Genomic DNA, 24,823 nt, shown 5'->3' on the forward strand with positions numbered 1-24,823 from the left:
GAAGAATGTATGCAATGTGTTAATTATTGAAACTGTCCTACCAATTTGGTTTGAAACTGTCTCATTGCTATTTGTTTCTCAATAAAATTATGGAAAAAAAAAAAAAAGAAGGCCAAGGCTGGGTCAGGGAGACAGCTCAGTGGCATAAGTGCCTGCTGGGCATCCACAAGGTCCCAAATTTAACCCTTGGTGTTGCAAAATAAATAGCCACTTTTTTTTTTTAATTCTCATAAGGCCATAATTATACTAATTCATAATAATCTGCAGAATTTCAAAGATAACTCTTCATCTTTTCACCAACACACTCCAAACAACCACCTCAAATAGCAGTAGATTTGTTTTTAAATTTCTGGCTTTACCACCACAAGCTATATGCTTTGAGAATAACATGAAAAAGAAAGGACACATACAAGGATAGTTTATCAGTTTGTGGGGACAAATCTATGAAGCAGACTAGGATCCCTTAGCTTGGGGGCTCAACATATTCTGTCCCCTACAGGAAAGTTACAGTGTCCTAGAGAAGATGAAGACTGACACTGATGGTGTGAATGCCTGGGGAGATTATAAACAAAGACATGTGACCACTCACGTGGAGCTAGTGGTCTTGGGCACATGCTGACATACTGCTCTCCCATTTTCACCACCTTACGTAGGCTGATTTTGCATCAGATGCCACATTTTGTGGGAGAACTTACTTTCACTCTGAAAGTATGGCATGGTGCATTTCTACTTGGAGAGACAGGAGCGTGGATGTTGGCAAGCTAAGTTTTTTTAGACAGGGTCTTACTATGCATTTCAGGCTGGCCTTGAGCTCACTTTGTAGCCCAGGCTGGTGTAGAATTCACAATGATCCTCCTACCTCAGCTTCCTGAGTGCTGGGATTAGTGCTCCCCCATGCCTGGCTAGCTAAGGGATATTAAACTAATGACTTCTCTGTGTTTCAGTGTTCTCTTCTGTAAAAGGTGAACACAGCTACCTCATAAGTTATCTCATTTGACAGAATGAAATGAGATAATGCGCTTAGCTGTTTGAGTCCTGGTAAGTGCTCAATAAAAAGCAACTTATCTAATAGAGCTCATCGAAAGAAATAATGTAGTATGGAAGAGAAAAGTGTTCTGAAAGGTACTTTTGACAAAAGTTACCAGCAACACTCTTGTAATCTCAAAGTTAGTTTCTTTTCTTTTTTCTTCTGCATTTTAGGGAAGGGTCTACAGGGTCTCACTACTAGATCAGACTTGTAGTGAACTGCCTGTTTATAGCCTCCCAAAAGGTGGGATTATAGGCGTGCACCACTATGCCCTGTCTCAATTGCCATCTTGGCTTGCCCCTAGGGCGTGCCCTGGCACAGCAGGCCCAAGGATTGAACCCCCGGCCCTTTCGCCTGCTTGCAGGTGCTTTAATCAAAGTTAGTTTCAAAGGAACTACTTTCTCACTATATTTTGCTTCCATTACGATGGTGTGGCTTTGGCCTGTTTAAGGGTGCTTCTGCATTTTTTTTTTTTTTTTTTTTTTTGCTAAAACTAACTGTCCTATATTTTCCTCTCTTTGTCTACACCTAGGGGATCTAACAGTTATGTGCAAACATTCCCAATTCTGACCTTGAGCTGGGTCCAGAATACCACTTGCAGAAGAAGCTCTGATACTTAAGTACCACCAAAGAGCATCACATCCTCCTCAGTAGCATATACTATTTGCTTAAGGACTTCAGGGAGTCCATGATCCTGCCATCTCTACAAAGATTTGCAGTCTTCTTGCTCCATCCAGCTCAATCTGTTACTCAGTATTAATCTATGTCTGTCACCACTCTTTAGTCAAATAAGTGCCTGTAGTCCTTGGTTCTTTCTTCTTGCCACTTTACCTTCTAAGTTATTCAGGGAACATTACTTAAAGCACATACTGCACTAGGCCATGGTGTAGACCCTGCCTTCAAGTGGTTTACAGTTTAATAGGTAAGACAGAGAAAACTGTAAACTAAGTATGGTGGTGCATGCGTGGAATCCTAATGCTGTGAAATACTGAGGCAGGAGTTTTGCAAGTTCAAACATAACCTAGGCTACGTAGCAAGACTGTCTCAAAACTAAAAACAGACACACTAAAAAAAAAAAAAAAATTTAAAAAAGGGGCAGGAATATAGCTCAGTGTTACAATCCTGCATTCAATACACATTGCAAGAGTGATGAAAATGCTCTAGAATTAATGATAGTGGCTATATAACTTCATGAATATATTAAAATCCAGCAAGATGCACACTTTACAGGTGGTGTATCTTGTATTATATGAATTATACCTCAATTTTAGAAAAGAGACAGATATTTTAACTGGATCAAAGGAGGTAATGAAAAACAGACAATAGTAGGAAGAGAATTCTAGACAGAAAGAATAGAATGAGGAAAGGCATGGAACCCACACACAAAAAGCAACACGCATTTCAGGGAAGTGAAAACAGGTGGAATGTAGGTTACACACATAGGAGAGGTAAAGACTAAGCTAGCAGCTAGTGCAAGGGAAAATAATGAAAGCCCTATATCCCAACTAAGGGATCATGTGGTACTTTGGTTTTCTCCTAGGAGAATGACACTACTACAGTGCCCGATTCCTGCATCTTGTCAAAGAAGCCTCCTTCTACCTACTCAGAATTGTCCAACAACTTTATTCCATTTTGGAAGTCCCAACTTTTATTTTATACAACACTTACAAAACGTATCTACTGGGAGGGCGAGATAGCTCAGCGGACTAAGCACCTGCTTAGGCAAGTGCAGTGACCAGGGTTCGATCCCTGACCCCACATGCCACAGCAGCTCCACCCCTGGATGCACTGAGCCAGCCACTCAGTCCAGGCATGGTGGTGAATGCCTGTAATCCCAACAATGGGGAGGCTGAAACAGGAGGATCACTATGAGTCTGAGCTGCAGAGTGAAACCCTGTACCAAATATGTAAAAATAAAACAAAACAAAAAACACATCTACTTATACCACTTGGTTATTTTGGTTTTCTCCCTAATAGAATACAAACTCCTTGAGGGCACTCTTGTTTTTAATCTTGACTATATCTGTTCAAGACAGTATTGCATGGAATTTCTACAACATTTAATAAGGTTGGCAATTTTGACAAATTTCTGAGCTTTTCAAACTTTACAAACTATGTTAGCACTGTTGCCCCTTGGAATGTTCTAATCACAATCATTTAAAACTTGGCCCTCTTCTCTTTCAAATGCCACTTGCTGACAAAAGCTTTTCTTGATTTTCCTAATAGACACAAACTCTCCCTTTTTAAATTTTATATTTTTCTTATGACACTGATTTCTTCAGACCTTCTGCTACAGTCAAGTGATTGTTCCTCTTACCTCACATATCTCTTACTCCTCACCTATTAGAATCTAAGTACTCTAGGATAATGTCTATGCTTTTCCTGGCTTTACAGCTCCCAGGACAATGTTGGATAGAGGATAAGTTGAACTGTCCAATTAGCAGCACAAATGGTGAAATCAGAGACAGAAATAATCACTATGATAAAAGTTTTTTAGTCCTAGAAGAAATTACATGAAGCAGGACGCAGGCACAAATAACAGAGGGTATGTGTTGAATCAATCTGTGACTACTTGGCATGTTTATTTTCATCACATGGATTTCATTTTGCCAGAACTGCAGAAGACTCAGACAAAAAGTAATGGCTTTGCAGCTGCTGTGTTCCCAAGTCTGTGGTTTTCCTATGATATAAACAAAAGATGCTGGAGGTATGATCTCTGTTAATCTTTTTTAGTGTGGGTCTGGGGGAGAAATGGGTGGTAGGGTACAAGGGGTGCTGGAGAGAAATCCACCAAATGAACTGACAGTTCATATAAGCAACACCTGGAGTGTTAAAACTCCTCCAAGTGTTATTTTACTGAAAGAAAAAACTTCTAGTCTTCCCTTGGTCAATGTGAAAATTCTTTCACCAGCTGCATTCCAGGCTGCAGTGTGTGGCAGCTCAGGAGCTATGGCAGCTGGAACAGATTGCATTCAGGATGTAGTGAACACTCACCAGCAACAAGGGGATAATCAGAACCTACAAAACGAATCCTCATAACCATGTGCCTGTAAGACAATGGATTAGCCTCAATCTGCCTGCTTGGAGTAGCTGCTTGTAAATACTAAAAATACCCATCAGCATCTGATTGGTGAGAAGGTCACCTTTTGACAGACTTTGTGACATCAGCTATTTGATAATTTCCCATTTCATTTCTTAAAACGCCATAGCAAGTTTTGGTTTTAGTTCTATTTTTGTTGTTTATTATCTACTTACTGCAACCCATCTTCAGACCAGATGTCTGCTTACAGAATCTGTGATACGGTCACTCCTCTTGGTAAGAAGGAAAGAACTTAACACTTACTGGGCATTTACTACATGGCTGGCACCAGGCTAGGCACTCTCCTAATGTTCCATCCTCACAACTCTGGGAGGCAGACAGCTGCACTTAACCGGGGAAGTAACAGGCCCAGACAGGTTATTCCTCATCATCCTCCAAGGAGAAGCTGTTGGGTCTATCTGACTCCAAAGTCACAATTCCTTTCATTGTCTTCTGGGGCTAATGTGCCCCACAGAAGTTTCTTCTACAGAATTTTCAAGAATGCTATAAGAGGCTATGACTCTAGAGTTGGCTTTGGAATACTTTTTTTGTAGAGGCTTACACAGTAAATATTTTGGCTTTGAGGCCTATATGGTTTCTGTTACAATTACTCAATTCTATGGCTTCAGTACAAAAGCAGCTATAGACAGTACATAAACAGACCTGGTTGTATTCCAATAAATACTTATTTTTTTAAAAAAAGGTAGTGGGCTAGGGTCACGGAGATAGCTCAGCAGTCTAACTGTGTGCCTAGGCAAGTGCAAGGACCTGGGTTCGATTCCTGGTACCACACGCTGTGCTGGCCCCACACCGGGTACGCCTAGCTGGCCGAGAGACTGAGTATGGTGGTGCTCACCTGTAATCCCAGTGCTGGGGAGGCTGAAACAAGAGGAAGTCTGAGCTGCAGAGTGAGACCCTGTATCAAATACATTTTTTTAAAAAAGGTAGTGGGCCAGATTTGGCCCAACCAGATTACATTGTCACCCCTTCATGTTCCACAGAGTTGTAAAGTGGGTAGCTTCATGTTATAGTATTTGGGCTTAAAAAGTCAATAAAGAGGGGCTGGGGAGATGGCTCAGTAGAATAAGTGCTTCCCTGGCAAGTGCAAGGGCCTGAGTTCAATCCCTGGTTCTACAAAAAAAAAAAAAAAGTCAATAAAGAATTACCTATTGGACCCAGGGCCACCGGATCCTGAATAGACCAGAAGCGCAGGCCCGGCCAGTGAGTGAGACAACATGGGGTCCGCCGGATTCTGAATAGACCCAGAGCCCAGGCCCTGCATGTGAATGTGAGGACCCGGGCCGCCGGATCCTGAATAGACCCAGAGCGCAGGTCCGGTGTGTGAATGAGACCACCTGGGGCCCACTGGATCCTCATTTGATGCAGAGTGCAGGCCCAGCACGGAACCATTCAGCAGATCTCCCTGCAAAGAGGCTAGAGGCAAGACCCACCCAGCTGTTTCAGGAGCAGAACATCTTGCCAGGGTGACACAAAGGGTTCAACACTAATGACTGTGGCAGAAAGAAGTGGAGTACAGCAGCCAGATCCAAGCAACACCCACCTGGAGGAATCCGAACTTTGTAGATCCGGACCTGGTGCTAAGGTAATAACTCTATCTAAGCTCTACACCAAAGGTCAGAAGACAGTGGTATACAAAATGACAAAGAGAAGGAACAAAATGCAGTTTCAGGCCCCAAGTCCACCCAGTACAAATGCAGAAGACACTAGCATTGAGGAAACCGGAAATCATACACCAACTATCTCTGAAATAATATCGTTGGCAGTAAAGAAACAACTGCAGAAAGGTATAGAAGAAATCAGATCAGAAATAATTTCTGAACTAAAAAATTTAGTGATAACTATAATTAAAGAAGTACTAAATGCTTCTGAAGAATACACTGATAAAAAAAAATAGAGCAGAATAGAAAAATTATAGAACCCCTGAATAAGCAATTTAGGAAAGAAATAGAATGTATGAAACAGGTTCAAAGTGATATACAGGAAATTAAAACCTCAATCACAAGCTGGCAAAACCGTTTGAGCGAAAGTGAAAATAGACTTTCTGACCTTAGAGACACCATTGCAGCTAGTGAAAAAGAAAGAAAAGATCTCTTAAAAACAACTAGGATGCAGGAAAAAATAATTCAATACCTGCAAGATGATGCAAAGATGAACAATGTAAGACTAATAGGCATCAGTGAGAAGGAAGGAGTCAATATAAATGATATAAAAAGAATATAGACTGAAGTAATAGCAGAAAACTTCCCAAATATGGGGCAACAATCTGACATTCAGGTAACCGAAGCATATAGAACTCCAAATAATAGCAACCCAATTAAAACCACACCCAGACATATAATAATCAAGATCCCAGAAATTCAGCATAGGAACAGTATACTAAAAGCCACTAAAGAAAAGAAACAGATCACATTTAAAGGGAAACCCATCAGAATAACAGCAGATTTCTCTTCACAAACCATCAAGTCAAGAAGAGCATGGAGCAAAGTACTTCAAGTCTTGCAAGAAAACACATTCCAACCCAGACTGATATATCCTGCAAAAATCTCTTTCAAGTATAATGGAGAAGTGAAATACTTCCATGACAAAGAACAACTAAAGAATTTCATTTTTTTAAAATTTTTTGTGGAACCGGGGATTGAACTCACACACTTGCGCTTGCCAGGGAAGAGCTTATTCCATTGAGCCATCTCCCCGGCCCAAGAATTTCATGATGACAAAGCCAAGCCTACAAAGACTATTAAATGATGTTCTAGAGAGGGAGCAAATTGATCACAGCCCCATGAATAGGAATGGAAAGAACCCAACAAATAGGGCAAACAATTAAACACAGGAGAATAAGAGTAGTGGAGATCAAACTCAGGACCATGCATTTGCCAGGGAGACGCTTATGCTGCTGAACTATATTCCCAGCCCCAGATAGTGCTATGTCTGGAACTCAATGAAACTTTAAAACTGGATTTGACTAAGTTTACTTGCTTTCTGTGTGTTATATTTCTAAACAAATCTAATAAGAATTAAATGGAGTTGGGAGAAGCAGTGAGGGGTGACAATCACTGTAATGATTCTACCACAACTACTTTAACTTTTCCCCTTTTTCAGACCTTAACAATTGAACAGTTATATTTGATGGGAAGGTGGGTATTTTAATGTAAATATTTCTATAATTTGATCATAATAAATTTCCTTTAAGATATTTATCTATGTATGCAAGCAGGATGGTGTGGACAACTGCATTGCACATTTCTGCTGGTCTACGGTAAGCAGCAGTTAATGCTTAATTTGTTTTTACTCCTTGTTTCAATTGCTGCTCCTTTTCCTCTTCTTATTTCTTACATATTTCTTTCTTCTTCCAATGTTGCACGCATATATCTGGTAGATGGACAACTACTTGGAAGACAGCACTATGCATTACAACAAATATTGTGAAACTCATATTATTCTGTTAAGTGAAATTTTGTATCACTTGTAATTTTTTGTTTTAATACTATTTTGTACTGTCTTTAAAAATAAAATAATGCAATGCAAAAAAAAAAAAAGAATTACCTATTAACAGGGCTGGCTTGATAGTTAGCGGACTACAGTGCCTGCTTAGGCAGAGTGCAGCAGCCAGGGTTCGATACCCGGTATGCTATGCTGGCCCTGCCCCTGGAGCAGACTGAGACAATAATTGAGCGTGGTCGCATGTGCCTGTAATCCCAGCACTTGGGAGGCTGAAAACAGGATAATCACTAAGAGTCTGATCTACGTAGTGAGACCTCATGTATACCCTGTAGACGCTGTCCTAAATACAGGGGAAAAAAAAATTACCTATTTTCACTGGGCATGGCGGCACCTGCCTATATTCCCATCACATGGGAGGCTGAGCCAGGAAGATGGCCATAAGATTGAGGCCAGACTGAGCTACATAGCAAGACCCTGTTTCAAAACAAAAACACAGAGACAGAACTGTCTATTTTAACTTAACAGATATGACAATCTTCTGTATTCAAGATATATGAGAGAGGGAGGGTAGTGTACAGGGTCCACACGTTCTTGGGTAGGGGAAGGCATAGACAAATAAAAGTCCAAAACAGCAACATGACACAGCATACAGTAAGCATCAAGGGAGTGAATTTAAGATCCAAGGGCTGACTGATAGATCACAAGGACATTAGAAAACCTGAGTGTGCGTACAACTTGAACAAATGTTCAACTTGATCAACTAATCTGGTATCAGCACCAAAGATCAGAAATAGTCATAAAATAGCTCAGAGGGCAAGAAAGAAGAATAAGTCAAAGTTACTGCTCAAAACACTACCAAAAATACTCATTCTAATGAGACCACACTAAGCTTTTAGCAAGTCAGATGCTAATCAAAGACAACATCTCCTTTAGATTCACCAAAAACATTTATTCTCAGTCTCATTCTCAAAGGATAAGCAATGATTTAAGGTGCAAGATAAGCAGTATACTTTGGAGAACTCCATGAGGTCATAACAGTTTCCTCTCAGCTGACATTTAAGCTCTAAAGAGTCTCAAAGAAGCTAGCAGCAAGGGCAAAGAGATATCATCTCAATCACTCTGGGAAGTTTAGGAAGAAGTCAGTTCCTAAAACCCTACCTTGCTCATGGCAGTCAGGGCAGGATCACAGGCTGCATCCAGGTCTTGAACCAACAACTGAATGCTGCTGGAGATGACTCTGCAAGTCAAGCAAAATATGGTGGTCACTGCTTAGGAAAATGACCACTTGAATGGCTGAGTCAGCTCCTTCCACTCTACCAGGCACCTGTGTAAAACTTAGATTCATTATGTCATCACGAAAGCTCAAGTTTGAATTAATGACAATGGAGGAGCAGTTGGCTCGCTTTTCATTTTGGGTCTTATTTGGGATGCCTCCACCTGTGAGGACCTCAGCTTTCAGGGCCAGTCCCAGAATCCCTCTTCAAGTTCTCCTTCAAAAGTACCTGTTGTATCCATTGTTTTAAATCAGAACAACAACACAAGAATAACAATAGCAAAGAGGAGGAAGCAATGGACTGGGAATCTGGAAATTTTAATTTTTCTTTTTTTTTAAATGAATTTAGTACAGGGTCTACAGGGTCTACAAGGTCTCACTATACAGTGATTCTCCTATTTTCAGCCTCCCAAGCACTGGGATTATAGGCTCGCACCACCACGCCCAGTCTCAATTGCCATCTCAGCCTGCTGCAGAGGCGGGGCTGCCACCAGAGGCCGTGAATTGAACTCTGGCTGCTGTGCTCTGCCTGAGCAGGCGCTTTAGTCTGCTGAGCTATCCGGCCAGCCCTTAATTTTTCTTTGATAAATGGCTGAGTGAAACCTGAAATGGGATATATTTCAAACCTACTTAATGTGGTAGACCACGAGCTGAAAATAACAGAAATATTACAAAGTTATACCAGGGAGAGAAATACCCCAAAAATATCCCCAAAAGGCTTTTTATTATTTGACAGAGTCTACCCTTACCTCCTCAAGTCTGTCTGCCTCTCTCTTACATACACACACACATATACAGAGAGAGAGAGAGTGAGAGCAAGAGAGAGGGAGGGGGGAGAGAGAGAGCGAGTGAGCAAGCAAGCGAGAACACACATGTGCATGCATACTATTATACTTTTTTTGGGAGGGGGTCCTGGGAATTGAACTCAGGACCTTGTGCTTGACAGGCAAACACCTGTGACTATTATACTTTTGATGGCTAAAATCCTGCCAATCCTGTCAATTTTATATTCTAAAACATAGGAGGTGGCCTGGCCCTTTGTGTGTTTAAATGGGCAACCTGGCATTAGATCTCCCTGCTGCATAGCCAAAGGAAGATTTCTTTTCTTTGTTATTCCAGAGAGTGTCATCATAAAGATACTTTCCCTGCACCTGTAAGCTAAGAGAATGACTGTATCTAAGCAGGCAGAACAGGAGACAGCTTCTAATTCTAATGCTTATTTTCAGTGGCTAGTGGAAAATAACCCCAATCCAACAGAAGGTCCAGGAAACCCTTTAGGGTCTGCAGTGACCCTGACATGTGCCATTCCACAAAGCAGAAAAGACAAGCACCCTTGAGCAGACATGCACAAGGTACATACGTGCTGAATGTGTCCATTTCTCCCATGAGATTGATTCGTTCTGTCAGACTTACATCGACTTTTTCTTTGAGTTTTTCTTCTAGCTGTTAAGAAGAGACAAATAGAAACTTGTCTAGTAATTACCCAAAAGATTATCTTCATGGGGCTCATTTAATTCTAGGATCCTATAGCTACTGTCCTCATTCTACAGATGAGAAACTGCAATAGCCTATCCAAGACAGTAGGTGGTGGGGCCAGAAATAAACATGCTCAGAAGCCATACCCTTTAGTGGCCCAGATGTCACTGTTTCTCGTAACACACTAGTAACTCATACTACTAATTCTGAAAAGACCCTGATTTTATATTTCTAGTACCATGGACTTGCTTATAAACATTGGAAACTTTTGCTGGTGAGTGGTGGTAAAGTTAAAATATTTACTGAGTACTGCAATGGGCCAATCATTTTGCTAAAGTGTGAGATATATAAACAAGAAACAGGGCTTGTGGGTTAGCTCAGTTGTTTAAAATGCCTGCTTGGGCAAACTCAGTCAGGCTCAGGGGACCGCGGTTCAATCCCCAGCTCCACGTGCCACACCAGACCTACCTTTTAAGGTAGCCTGAGCCACCCACCCTCCAAAAAAATCCATAAACTAGAAACAGTCCCTATCCTTATTATTAGCCTCTGGCCTAAGATAGAAATATTCCTATGCACCTATAGCAACAACTGTGAGCCTTTTAGAGACTGAATGCCCTAACTGCAATCCAAAACCCACTTACTAACTGCAAACTGCCAACAATGCAATTGAACCCGAATACTGAAGTTTTAGTTTTAAAAAAACCTGTTGTCTGATGCTAAGCTGCTGGGGTGACTTGGCTCATATGCCGTCAGAGGGCTCTGTATGCTGGCTGCAGCATGAATGCCACAGCTGGCAATGACCTAAAGTTTCAAAGAAAAACATAATTGAGCAGGAACTGTAAATATCTGAAAAAATGTCCTTGGGAATTGATTAATCTAATCTAACACTCCTAAACCTATCAGACATACTCTGAGTTCTGAGTTAAATTCTGAAATTCTTTTAGATACGTGTAAATTAGTATAATCTTTTTGGAAGGCATTTTATTACAAAAGCAAAACTTTGTAACCCTTTGATCTGGCAATTCACATTTAGAAATGAATTTCAATGAAATAATGAGAATATTATACAGAGATATGCCAAGTATTTTCTGTACCATTTATTAATTCTATCAGTGTTTACTGAAAGCCTATTTTGTCAGGTTTTAACAGAGTAACAGGGCTATTTAGTGAACAGAAGAGGTAAGATCCTGTTCTCATAAAATTCACATTCCAGTGTTCCTTTATATTATTGAAACCCTGGAAACAATTGACATGAACATCTACAAAGGACTGATGGAATAAATAATGGCCTGGGCTTGTCATGCTTAATATCTTCAATGGCCTTTCTGCATACACAAAAAATAAAACCCAAATTCCTACCCACGATTTGGCCTGCCCATGGCCCTATCTTGCTACTTTCCACCCTCCCTGTGAGACTTCAGTTACACAGGCCTCTGAAACTGGGGACATAGCAAGGCCTTTCCCCTAAAGCTCCTCACACTCTACACTTCTACTTCTGCTCCCTGAAACATTCCCAGCTCATGCCTCCTCATCACCTCTGCTTCAATGTGCTAGCTCTTCCTAATCCTCCAAGTCCCTCACTCGGCATCTCCTCCTCGCCCCACATCCCTGCTTCAACACTACCTTCTCAGAGAAGCCCTCCTCCACAAGCACTGCCTTGATTGAGCACTCCAGCATTTGTTTCTTTCGTAACTCTTACCATGAAACTGAACTTAAATCTTGCCTCACTTGTTATATCTGCCTCTCCTATTAGTTCTAAGGTTTCTTTTTTTCTTTTTTGGCTGAACCGGGGATTGAACTCTAGCGGGGATTGAACTCTGGCCCTTGCGCTTGCCAGGGAAGCGCTAATTCCATTGAGCCATCTCCCCAGCCCCAGTTCTAAGGTTTCTGACAGATTGTTTATTATGTTCTCCACTGTTAGTTAACACCAGATGTAGTGAATGGTACATAATAAGTGCTTAATAAAGATCTTTTGAAGGAATGAAAGAATGAATGGGACACTTTATTCATGTGTTTAAAAAGTTGAGGTAACAGTGGCATGGAAAGATGTCCTTGATTTAGTTTTTTAAAAAAATTATTTTGTGATAGAATAATGTGTACAGTGTGGGCCCATTTTTATTTAGAAAGATACAACAAAAAATGTTTAGGAGAATAATATATATTAATTCAATAGATAACAGCAGTTGTCCTGAGGGTAATTATGGTAAAATTTCATCATATATATATATATATATATATATATATATTTTAAATTTGAAACATTTTAGGAATATATATTCCTTTAAATGCCCAATTAGTTGAGAAAATTCCAAATCTTTTTAAAAAATATAGGGCCAGGGAGATAGCTTGGTAGACTAAGTGCCTGCCTGGCAAGAGCAAGGACCCGAGTTTAATCCTGGGTACTGCATGCCTATGCCCTGCTGGCCATGGCACATGTCTATAATTCCAGCGCTGGGGAGGCTGAGACAGGAGGATTGCTACGAGTTTGAGCTGCGTAGTGAGACCCTATACCAAATAAATAAGTAATAGATTTGAAAAAAAAATTTTAAAATACAGAACAGCGCAGTCAACATACCAAGTGCTTATTGGCAGCATCTCCAGCTATTATTACATGAGCAGCCTTGTTTCATTTATGCTCTCACTCATTTCCCCAGCTCTTGAATTATTTTGAAGCAAATCCCAGACAGTCTATCATTCCATCTGTAAATATTTCAATATATAGCCCTAAAAGATAAGGACTCCTACAGACAAAATTAATAATTCCTTTAGTATCAACACTACATATCTAGTCAGCATGCACATTTCCCTCACTGTCATAAGTTTGAATCGGGACCCAAATAAGGACCATATGTGGCAACTGAGTGATATGTCTCTTGTTACCATTTAAAAAAAAAAGAAATACTATCAACTTATAAAAATGCACATATCTGTAGTATCTCACTTGGATAAGTTTTGACAATCATATACATCTCTGTAATAACCAATAACAGGATACAGAACATTCACCCAGAGAGCTCTCTTGTTTCTTCCCCTCTCCTCTGATCAAGGCTACACCCTGCATTGTCTCATTTCTATTAGCATAGATTAGTTTTGCCTATGCTTGAATACATTTGAATAAATAAGAACACATACTATGCTTTTTTTAATGTTTGGCTTCTTTCACCGACCATGTTTTTGAGATTCACCCATATTGCTAGGTATAACAGCAGTTTACCTATTTTACTGCCAACAAATAGACCATTGTATGTCTATAAATGATGTATTTATCCATTCTCCTCTTCAGGGGCATTAGATTGCTTCCAAACTTGAGTTGTTACAAATACAGCTACTATAGACATCCTTATATGTATCTTTCTTGTGGTTATACTATATTTTCATTTATCTTGGGTAAACACCTGGGAATGAAACTGCTGGTCATGTTTTATAGAAACTGCTAAACTGCTTCTCAAAATGGCTATACTATCTTATATACTAACATATGCACATTCCAGTTTTTCCATATATTTGCCAATATCTGACACTGTCCTTTTTAGAATAGTTTTAGGTTTATAGAATAAATGAAAAGACAGTTCAGAGAATTCCCATTTACCACAAGCCTAGTTTCACACATTATTGGTAGCATGATACATTTGCTGTAAATGATAAACAACATCAACATGTTACTTGGTTTTACTGTTTTAAATTTTATTTCCCAGTTTTTTGTTGTTCAGATTGTGTGTGTGTGTGTGTGTGTGTGTGTGTGTGTGTGTGTGTGTGTGTGTATGCGTTTTGAGACAAACCTGGCTATGTAGTTCAGGCCTTGAACTCACTATGTAGTCCAGGTTGGCCTCAAATTCTCAGTGATTCTCCTGCCTCAGCCTGCCAAGTACTGGGATTACAGGTGTGCACCATCATTCCCAGCTACTGTTGTTCATATTCTTATGTCTCCTTGGTTTCTTCCTTTTTTTCTCTTTGCTCCTCTGTAATTTTTCCTTAAAGGAATTGGATTGTTGTTATATATATTTTTTCATGGCTTGGATTTTATTGATTATATCCACAAATACTAACATGTTCCTTTGTCTCTTGCATTTCTTATAAATTAGTAGGTAGATATACTAACTTGATCAAATTCAAGTTCCTTTTTTCAGAAAACTTCTTCACTATATGTAATATTTATCAGGAAATACTGTACATAATGTTTGACACACACTCTCTTTTTCTCCCCATTTTGTTCTGACCATTTGTGTCCAGATACTGGGGAATGAGCCAAGGCCTCATGCATGCTGGTAAGCGTTCTCTCACTGAGCTACTCCCCTGTCTCTCATTTTGTGATGTTTGCAGTCAGTGATGCTCAATGCCTAGAACCATTATTCTTCCACTAGGAGAAATAAACAGTGGCCTTTTAATTTATTCTTTTCTTCTTTTTTATTAGCTGAACTTCTGTAGAAAGTTTAACTATCAATTATTTGGTTATCTCAAAGTACATATCACAGAGAAAAGGCAGGACAAAACTTTTCTCTTTATTTACCATTTACCAGTATTCATACTCTGGTTTCTCTTCAGATCATATAAATCTTTTGCCTTTTCTTTACCAGTATTCAACTCATTCTAGTGGTTTCTTAGCATGCTCAAAAACAATAAACAAATTTTAAAAAATCATTATGATCAAATTATAACCCAAATAATCCACTATCAGGGAAACTGTTGAGAAATTAGATATCAATATATTCAATTATCAATCCCTTAATGGAATATCATGTAGCCAGAAACAATGATAACAATAGCAAGAGGGAAAGAAAACAATAGCAGGAGAAATGCTAATGCTGTGAGAGTAACAAAAATTAAGACTATGGGCTGGCCAGATAGCGCAGCAGATTAAAGCTGCCTATTTAGGCAGACACAGGGCCTGGGGGTTCAATCCCCAGCCTGCCCTGATAGCCCCATCCACCAGGTGGGCTGAGATTGCAATTGAGACTGGACGTGGTGGCGCACACCTGTAATCCCAGTGCTTGGGAGGCTGAAAAACAGGAGGATCATTACGAGTCTGAGCTGTGTAGTGAGATCCTATAAACCCTGTACTAAACACATTAAAAAAAATTAATACTATAACATATAAAACTATGTTTATGAAAAACAACTGGAAGAAAATATGTTGTCAATATGATTATATAAAGGTGATCAGATTAACTATATTATTTTTTGTACTATGGTTATTTTACTCTTAGAATACTGCATTTATAGTTGTGTATGCCTTTCTTCCCTGCACACATACAAAATATTTAAACAGTGATTCTTCACTGGAGAACTCTGGGACCCTGCCCTGGAGGTCTTGTCAGATGATGATGTCCTGCCCAGGGAATGCATGGGGATAAAGGGATTGCTGTCTCTAGTTCCAAGGCCAAACCTTTATATGCCATTCCCTATTTAACTCAATGCAACTATGTCTAACTGAGGAATCTTTGCGGTAACACATACTACTTGGCCTACTGTATTCAGGACCTGGCTTGCAGGAGCTCCAACCTGTAAGGCCTGAATTATCATTTATGACTATTTAGACATGTATAAATAATACACACAAGGAGGTAAAGGAGCAGAACCTTCTCAAATTATTTTCTTTCTTTTTTTATGTATTCAGTACAGGGTCTACAGGGTCTCACTACACAGCTCAGATTCGTAGTGATCCTCCTGTTTTCAGCGTCCCAAGTGCTGGGATTACAGGCGTGTGCTACCACGCCCAGTTTCATTCATTGTCTCAGTGCATCTAGGGGGCGGGGCCAGCACAGCACACCAGGGATCATACTCCAGTTCCTACACCTGCCTAAGCAGGTGCTTTAGTCCACTAAGCTATATGGCTGGCCCTCAAATTATTTTCTTTCTCTTAACCTTTGGTACTCACAGACCAAATAAGAAAAAAGACTTCCATGTCCATGGCTGAATGAAAAGTTTTCCTTTTGCTACATCAGTTCACTAAACTTCTGCCACCTGGGGTCTCCAGTAAAGGGACATCCCTTCCTGCTCTGTAGTTTCCTGAATGCCAGCATCCCCAATAATGGTTCTTTGTTTCAGCAGACTGAAAATGGTTTGTAAATTTCAGGTGACACATAAAAGCCCAAAGGATTTTGCTTAGCTTAGTAACACTTCTGAGAATGGAATAACTCGTCCTAACTCATTATCACCAGCAGCTGGGTCCTAGAGCTGAGGTTATTACTGTTTTTCTCATGTGGGAGGTGGGGATACTGACCGAATTTTAAGAGACCATGCCGCTGAGTGGCTTTCACAACTCTGGGGAGGAAACAAGAGTTGGTCTCCTTTTAACAAAGCTCTTCTGTAAGATGGCTGCCCGGTAGTGTTCTGGTTGGACAGTGAGTTTTCCTCTGTGGGAGGCCCACTAGCTTGGCTAAGGTTGCATATAGCTCTGTTAGGCTCAGGGGCTTTTCCTTGAAGCTATGTGGCCCAGAGTGTTCATGTAAAGGAGGCAGTACACATATCCAGGATAGCTCACCTGTTGGGTGGTGGCCAGACAGTACTCTGCTGTGCTCAGGATGCTGCAGATGAGGCAGAGCTCCTCAAGAGTGAACTTAGCCACTTCGGAGCCCTCCTTTTCCTTGAGGAGGCTGCTGATGGTTAATCCTCCACTGCTGGTTGTGGTTCTGAAGAAAAGGAACAGGAATTAGCCAGGGAGGAACTTCTAATTTGCTTCCTGAGCCTGAAACTGCATTTTGTAAGACAAAGAAAAAAAGGAAAGGAAAGCCTGGCCAGGACCCAAAGAAATCCACATACAATGAGTCCTTTTCCTCCTGACCTCACCTTGACTGCCATCTGTTTAGATTCTTTCACCAACAGTAGCAGGAAGAGGCAACTCCAAGAGTAATCAAACCTATCAACTACAACGACCAGAGACAGAGGAGGCTACTGAGCTGACTCTTGCTTTGGCTTAGAATTTCTTGCTAGCCACAACTCATTTGGATCATCGGTAGAACAAAAGTTGGTTCTCCAACAGTTTCTCTCAGTTAAGAAAATTCTGTATTGGGCTTACATGTTTGCAGAAGAGTACATACTGTAACACAGGAGTCCTCCCTGAAGCCCTAACTACCTCAAGATACTGAGGAGCAGCTCAAATTCTCTACAACTATAGTTTCTATGGGGGCAGTTCTCATCTACATTTTCAGTTCCCCAATGGGCTGTAAGGTAGCAATGATTACCCACTGGTGTGTGGATGCTTCAGAATTTTCTTCTGATACTTTTTACCTTGTCCCCATTTCTGTGAACAATGTCTTCACTAACAAAATCCCAGCTGAATACATCATTTGTTTTGTGCTAGGATACTAACATGCATAAGAACATACTCACCGGATAATGGTAAGTGAAGGTAGCAGAATATAAAACTATCAGTAGTATAGCCTGATTCTGTTCAATATACAAAAGCATACACACCACACATATTATATGTATGTTTATAAATAATTAAATCAGGAAGAAATTTAAAATTTTAAAATAATTTCCATCATAATCAAAGTTCTTATTGGTAAGCCATAAATGACAGTTCTAATCTCCTATAGAGCATGGGCTGTATTCTCTTTCTTCCAAATAATGTAAAATTCCCATATATGACACATTTAGTGACAATGACAAAAATTAATTGTTAATTTAGCCATAAGTATGATTTGTAGAAACTAAATTCAGAAGTGTTATATTAGGTCATATTCTATTACAGTTGAAACTGCAATAAAACTGAAACATCTCTAAGATGACTAAACACTCCTTTAAGTAATAATATAACAATCTTCTATGTCTTATAATACAATGTAATTGTGTGCTTTGTTATGCAACCTCCTCCCTGAAAATCCTACCATATCTTTAAAAATCAAACTCTGTCCAGCATAGTAAGATACATACTCTAAAAAAGAGACACTGGAATCCAATCAGAAGGAAAAATCATGTGTCCCATCACTACAGGTTATAATCACACTGAATGAAGTTTGAATGATATAACCTATGCTATTTAATAGTTATTTCCATCACCTATTTTCCAGGTAGCTATTGCTGAATCCATATAGGTTACATATATACACATCCTGTATAATAGGACTGGCTCTGCAGAGTCTACTGTGGCAGCCAGGGTGGGCATCTCTGCTAATGGTGTCGATCAGGTGTGGAATGTCATTCGAGAGGAAATAGTGTCAGACCTTGGGAACTCAAAAAGAATGTCTTCCTCCTTGGTACTCATGGCAGTTCAGTAAACAACGTCAGAGTTGATTTCCTTAAAGATCCCCATATTTAGACTCTCATTTCACCATTCAGATAGTGAAGAATGGGACTCACTTGGGCAGGTTGCCAGAGAGGATTTTCCAGGCGTATTCTCGGAGGTACTTCTGGAAAATGGTCGTCAGGGCTATCATTGGCTCCCCAGTGCTGAGCTGTGAGCACTGCACCATGCATTTCTTATAATAGACAAAGAGGTCGGCACAGCTGGGGAGGACAGCACCCCCTTCATCAGTGTTGGGCTTCGGTGGCCCCTGGGCTTTGAAATCAGCCACAAACCGATCTATCAGCTCTCCAAGGTTTCTAGGAGAAAGAAAACCTAAAATGTCATTTTATTTCAAGAATTATAAAGCAAATTTGCCTATTTGTAATAAACATAAGTCGATGCTATGATCATTCCTGATGTTATTTAAACTTAAAATTGAGTCCATATATTGTAGGTTCATATATTCCATTTTTATCAATATCATGTACCATCACCATCATCCCTACAATAACAGCAGCAATGAAGTTTAGCATTTGTGTGCTATTTCATATTTTTAAAGCACTTCGTTATCAAATCTGACCCTAATACCTTATAAGGAAGATGGGGCATTATTGGTCTTCTCTTAAAGATGAGAAAATTGAGACCTAGAAAGTTGATCACAAAACTCTGTGGCACAGCTAAGTTTAGGGTTTACCATTCAAGTTAACTACACTGCCCAATTACTATTTGATACCATTTCCCACAAATGAAACCCTAAACAATACTGACAGTGGTTATTTTCCATACATGTATGAGACACTAGGTGTCATAGAATTGCTCTTATAAACGTTACCTCATTGAACTTCATTTATTCTTTGCAATAACCTTACAAAGCAGGGACTGTTACTATTCCTTTGAAGAAGTTAAGTAAGTACCTTGTCCAAACTCATAGCAAGAAAGTGGGGAAGCAAGGACCAGAATAAATAGCCTGGCTCCAACCTTTATGCTTTAAACCATTCTACTTCACAAAAATGTTTATGTCAGCAAAGATTCTGACATCAAGATCCTAAATGTATCTGAGAGACAAAATTTTTTTAAAAAATCAGACACTTCTGAAAATCTAACACTCTTCTTCTCTTCATTGCAGTTTACATTTTTTTCTTAGAATTTCCAGAATTGAATGTGTAACTAAATCTTGGGAGAAGAGCAGCTCCAGGTCTGTTTCACATTATGGAGGTGATAGTATTATGATCTGTCCCCCATTTCCCATCCATTCAAAGATCCCTGAATTTGGCTTCATCATTCTAAGGCCTCATGAACCAGAGTCAACTAGGTTATATTTATTGTTCCCTGAACAATTATACAATGTGAAGCCACTTCTTTTGACAAGTAGCACCTCTTCAGGGTGCTGTCTAATCCTACAATAATCCAGCTGTACTTTTATTTTTTTATTTATAAATAAATCTTTTTTTAAAAAAAACTATTTATTTATTTTTTTGGTACTGAGGATTGAACTCAGGACCCTGTGGTTGCCAGGCAATCGCTTATTCTACTGCGCTATCTCCCCAGCCCCAGCTGTGCTTTTAAAATGTAACATAATAGAACAAAAAGACAAGAACCACACATAACATCAATTAGCAGGAATAGGAAAAAGTTGACATTTTACTCAAGTGCTTTTGTTGTTCAGAGCTTACTATATCCAGATGTGAGCACTGTACCCTCAAAAGGCTTCAGGCCTAAACTAGGGCTTTGTGGTGACAGAACTGAGAAAAGTACCTCATTAGTTGATCTTGGGAAGCTCCATAGTCACTATCCCCAGTCTTCACAATCTCTTCTTGCCCCATTTTTTTTTTTTTTTTTTAGATTTTTTTTTTTTTTTTTTGCAGAACCGGGGATTGAACTCAGGCCCTTGCACTTGCCACGGAATCTTGCCCCATTTTTAATCCCTTCCCACATCTCCTGCACAGGTGACTGCCCTCCTTGGCCAGGCGGCTCTGCTCGGCTCCTGCTCTGCCTGACCCCCCCGTCACTGGGCCTTTGCCTGTTGCCTCTCTGGCAAAAGTGCCCTCCTTCCACTTCTGTGAAGTTCAAGCCTCACCCACACAACACCACCCACACCAATCCTCTCCCAAATGGAATTCCTATCACCTGCAACTTTTTTACTTATTTATTTTTTAACACTGTCTACACAGGGTAAGGATATCAACTACTCAACAAACGTGCCAATTTTCTCCCAGCTTGGGCCCACAGTGAGTGATGTTAATCAATAATAGCTCTCTTTTCCCCTGACAAAGGATGTAATTCCAGAATCCTTGGGTTACCATCCCAGCCAGTCACCTCTCCTAGAGTGAAGCTGGTACAAAAAAATGAAAGCTATGTGCTTTACAGTGGTGGAATCATTTGCTTCATGTCTATTACCACAAGCACCTTAACAGTGTGGAGAACGTTCACGCTATCCCAGCCCACCACTCTAAGCCTTATGTGTCATGTTAATCTTATGTCAAGACTCAATGAATACTTAGCTCATCAAACTCCACATTTTGTTCCTAAGGGTTGTGAATAAAGCAATGGAAAAATAGAGGTGGAACAGGGCTGGTGCAATGAGGAGATATGAAACAGATTCCACCTGACTCTGTTCAGAAGAAACTAATTTCCAAATCAATAGTGCCAACCAAAATAAGCCAAAGGTCTGAGTGATTCTCACTTTAGTTACTCATCTATTCATCTAGAAGGTGGATATTTATGTACATCTGATTCTAGAACCAGTTTGATGGGTAAAATTATTAATTATGATCATATGGCATCAAGAAAATTTTAACTTAAAAGACCCCAAAGATCTACATTTTAGAAAATGCTCACCACTTTTATTTTATTTATTTATTTATTTTTTTTGGTGGAACCGGGGATTGAACTCAGGCCCTTGCGCTTGCCAGGGAAGCACTTATTCCACTGAGCCATCTCCCTGGCCTGCTCACCACGTTTGACACTATTCTTTAGATATGGATGAGAGGCCAGTCAAGGAAACACCCCAACCTGCTGTCTCCCACTCTTTGGATCAGCATGCTCAATATCACATAAGATGTTAAAAATAAGCAGCCCATGTTTCACAAAAGAAAGAACAGAAGTTACCCCAGTGAAAATGGGGGTTATTTTCTGAATAGATGATTCTACCCAACCATTATGTGAAGTTGGAGTGTTGTAAGCATAAGACACAAATGAGTTCAATTTAAATAATGAAAAAGGTTATCATTTATTTCAGGCATTATATACTACCCTGGATTTTGGCAAGGGGACTTTCACAAAGGATTCCTGGAGAAAGTGATGTGTGCCATAATGGCGTTCTGACTAGAATCACACTGAACTAAAGAGAAATCCGTGAGCTATGCTGATGTAGGGAAATGGGGGAGAATTAAAGTTGCCTTCTTAAAGTAAGTGCCAGCTAATAAATGAAGAAGAGATGATGGAAGTGGAGAAATCAACATTTGGCAACCATCTGAGTGAATTCAGGTAAGACTCACCAACAGAGGTGGGTAGGATAAGTAAGTAAAAGATAGGAAAAGACTACTGATAGTTTCTCTTTAAACACTTGCTAATTACTTCTTAATAAATTGAGAAATCTGGCCAACAACATCAAAACAAAGTATTAAAAATGAACATCTCAAGTTATGGGACAAACTGACCCCATGTGCCTGCTGATATAAATTATCAAGAAAGCAGCACCAGTTCTGCATGTGTAAATCACAAAAAACCTCAGACAAACCCTAATGGAGAGAAGTTCCACAAAGTTGCTGACCTATGTGCTTCAAAAATATCAAGGTCATAAAAGACAAAAGATTTGAGTTACTCTTCTGTACTGAAGGAGACCAAAGAGACAAACGCAACCTGTTTCCTGGGATGAATACTAGATCTACTTAAAAAAACAATGTTGGGCCAGAGAGATAGCTCAGCAGACTAAGCGCCTGTTTAGGCAAGTGCAGGGACTGGGGTTTGATTCCCAACACTATATGCTGTGCCAGCTCTGCCCCCGGGGTACGCTCATTCAGCAACCCAGTCCAGGTGTGGTGGCACAGGCCTGTAATCCCAGCACTAGAGGAGGCTGAAAACAGGAGGATCACTATGAATCTGAGCTGCATAGTGAGACAGTGCACCAAATGCATATAAATACATACATACATACATACATACCCATGATTGAGATAATAGGTAAATGGGTAAGGTCAGGGGCTGGAGAGACAGCAGGCATAAGTGCAAGGTCCTGTCTATTGCAAGGTCCTGAGTTCGATCCCCAGTACCACACCCCAAAAATCTCCCACACAATGAGTAAGGTTTATAAAATGGTAAAACAGTATTAATGTGAGTTTCCTGATTGTTGTAACTGTGTTGTAGTGATGTCAATTGTGTTTGTGTTTTTAGGAAGTACATGTTGACATATAAAGGAGTAATGGGGCATCTTGTCAACAACCTGAGAATTCAAATGGTTCAGAAAAACGTATTTCTATAGACGTGAGTATAATTAGGAAGGAGGGATAACTGTTAACTGGGGATAAAGAACACACTGGACACTATGCACAATTCTTGTGACTCTTCTGTAGGTTGGAACTTGATAGTAACAAACGAACATAACTAGTTAAAGAGAGAATTGGGCTTAAACCTGAGAAGGAAGCAAGGGAGCTCTGTTTTAATAAAAGTCAGCATAGGGGGCTCAGGAATGAGAGAAAATGGAGTCACTTGTAAGTCCCTGACTAAGAATACTAGAAAATAGGTGAAGATAGTGTCAGTAGAAGAATCTTTTCAGAGTCACCCAGGGAAAGTCACTAAGTATTTGTGGGTAGAAGATATAGTATTTTCCTCCTTAAGCACATATAAGGCCCATCCAGACCCAGTACAGCCTGCCCGACCCAGCACAGCCTGCCCGACCCAGCACAGCCCGCCCTGTGAGTGAGAACTTCTGCTGCGCCTTGGGCCCATTCCATATCTGACCAACCCCAGGCCCTCCTGTGCCCACTGCTCAAAATCCAGGCACACCGTGTGAGAGAGGCCTTCCCCCGCGTTTCCAGACCTCTTCCGCCCATCCAGAGCCAGCACAGCCCATCCTGTGAGAACTTCTGCCGCGCTCTTGGGAATCCTGCAGACCCACCAAAGCACAACCCCGGTGAGTGTGTGTGAGAACTTCTGCACTCTCTTGCTCCCCTTCCCCATATCTCTCCAGACCTAGCCCAGACCTGGTATACAGGCTTGGGGTGAAACCCTGCAGCTAAAGTCCCTGCAGTGAGACTAGGGTCAAAACCACACAGCTAATCCAGGAACAGAACATCTTGCCAGAGGGGTACAGCAGGCCCACCTCCAAGGGCAACAATAATAAGGAGCTGAGCACAGTAGCCAAACCCAAGCCAAGCACAACTGCATGAACTAGAACTTGGCATATCAGTACCTGAATTTCATTAGGTGATAAGGATATACCTGCACCAAAGCTCTACACTAAAGGTCAGAGGTCAGTGCTATATAAAATGATAAAGACAAGGAGCAAAATGCAATCTCACGCCTCGAGCCCACCCATAACAAATGTAGAGGACACTAGCTCAGCTGAAATATATGAATCAATAGCGTCAGAAGTAAATAAACAACAGCGGATATAGAGGAACTCAGAGCAGAATTAATTTCTGAAACAAAAAAAAAAAAAGAAAAGAAAACTAAATTCATAACATCTGAACTAAAGAATCAAATGCAGAAACATATGGAGGAAGCCCACCCAGAACAAGTGCAGTGGACACTAGCTTAGTTGAAATATATGAATTAATAGCGTCGGAAGTAAACAAGCAACTGCAGAAAGGTTTAAAGGAACTCAAAGCAGAATTAATGTCTGAAATGAAAAAAAGAAATCTTTGAATTCATAGAATCTGAACTAAAGAATCAAATACAGAAACATATGGAGAAAACCCAATCTGAAAGAACACTCTGCAGTAAAAGAACTAATAACTGCTTCTAAAGAAGACACTGATAAAAAAAAAAAAAAAAATACAGGAGATTAAAAAAATGATGGATTCCTTGAATGCGCAACACAGGAAAGAAATAGATCACATGAAGCAGAGTCAAAGAGATGTAGCAGAACTTAAAATCTCAATTACAAGCCTGCAAAACCGTTTGAGTGAAGATACAGTTTCAGATCTTGAAGATGCTGGTGCAGCTAGCGAAAAGGTAAGAAAGGATCTCTTAAAAACAACTAGGATGCAGGAAAAAATAATTCATCACCTGCAAAAAGACGATGCAAAGATGAACAATGTGAGACTAATAGGCATCAAT

The 24,823-nt window shown here is 40.1% G+C and overlaps 1 protein-coding gene across 1 annotated transcript in view; it reads right to left on the bottom strand.

Annotated features, from left to right (window-relative positions):
• Vps53 (VPS53, GARP complex subunit) overlaps window positions 1–24,823 on the bottom strand; it is a 182,166-nt gene that overhangs the window by 47,506 nt on the left and 109,837 nt on the right. Inside the window, exons 14-17 of the mRNA XM_004635357.3 lie at window positions 18,619–18,861; window positions 16,799–16,946; window positions 10,202–10,284; window positions 8,727–8,805 (exon numbers count right to left, since the gene is read on the bottom strand). Coding sequence (XP_004635414.1) covers window positions 8,727–8,805; window positions 10,202–10,284; window positions 16,799–16,946; window positions 18,619–18,861 — 553 coding nt within the window. The remainder of the gene's footprint in view (window positions 1–8,726; window positions 8,806–10,201; window positions 10,285–16,798; window positions 16,947–18,618; window positions 18,862–24,823) is intronic.

This window comes from Octodon degus, unplaced genomic scaffold (assembly GCF_000260255.1).
Source record: "Octodon degus isolate 3935 unplaced genomic scaffold, OctDeg1.0 scaffold00072, whole genome shotgun sequence".
NCBI lineage: Eukaryota > Metazoa > Chordata > Mammalia > Rodentia > Octodontidae > Octodon > Octodon degus.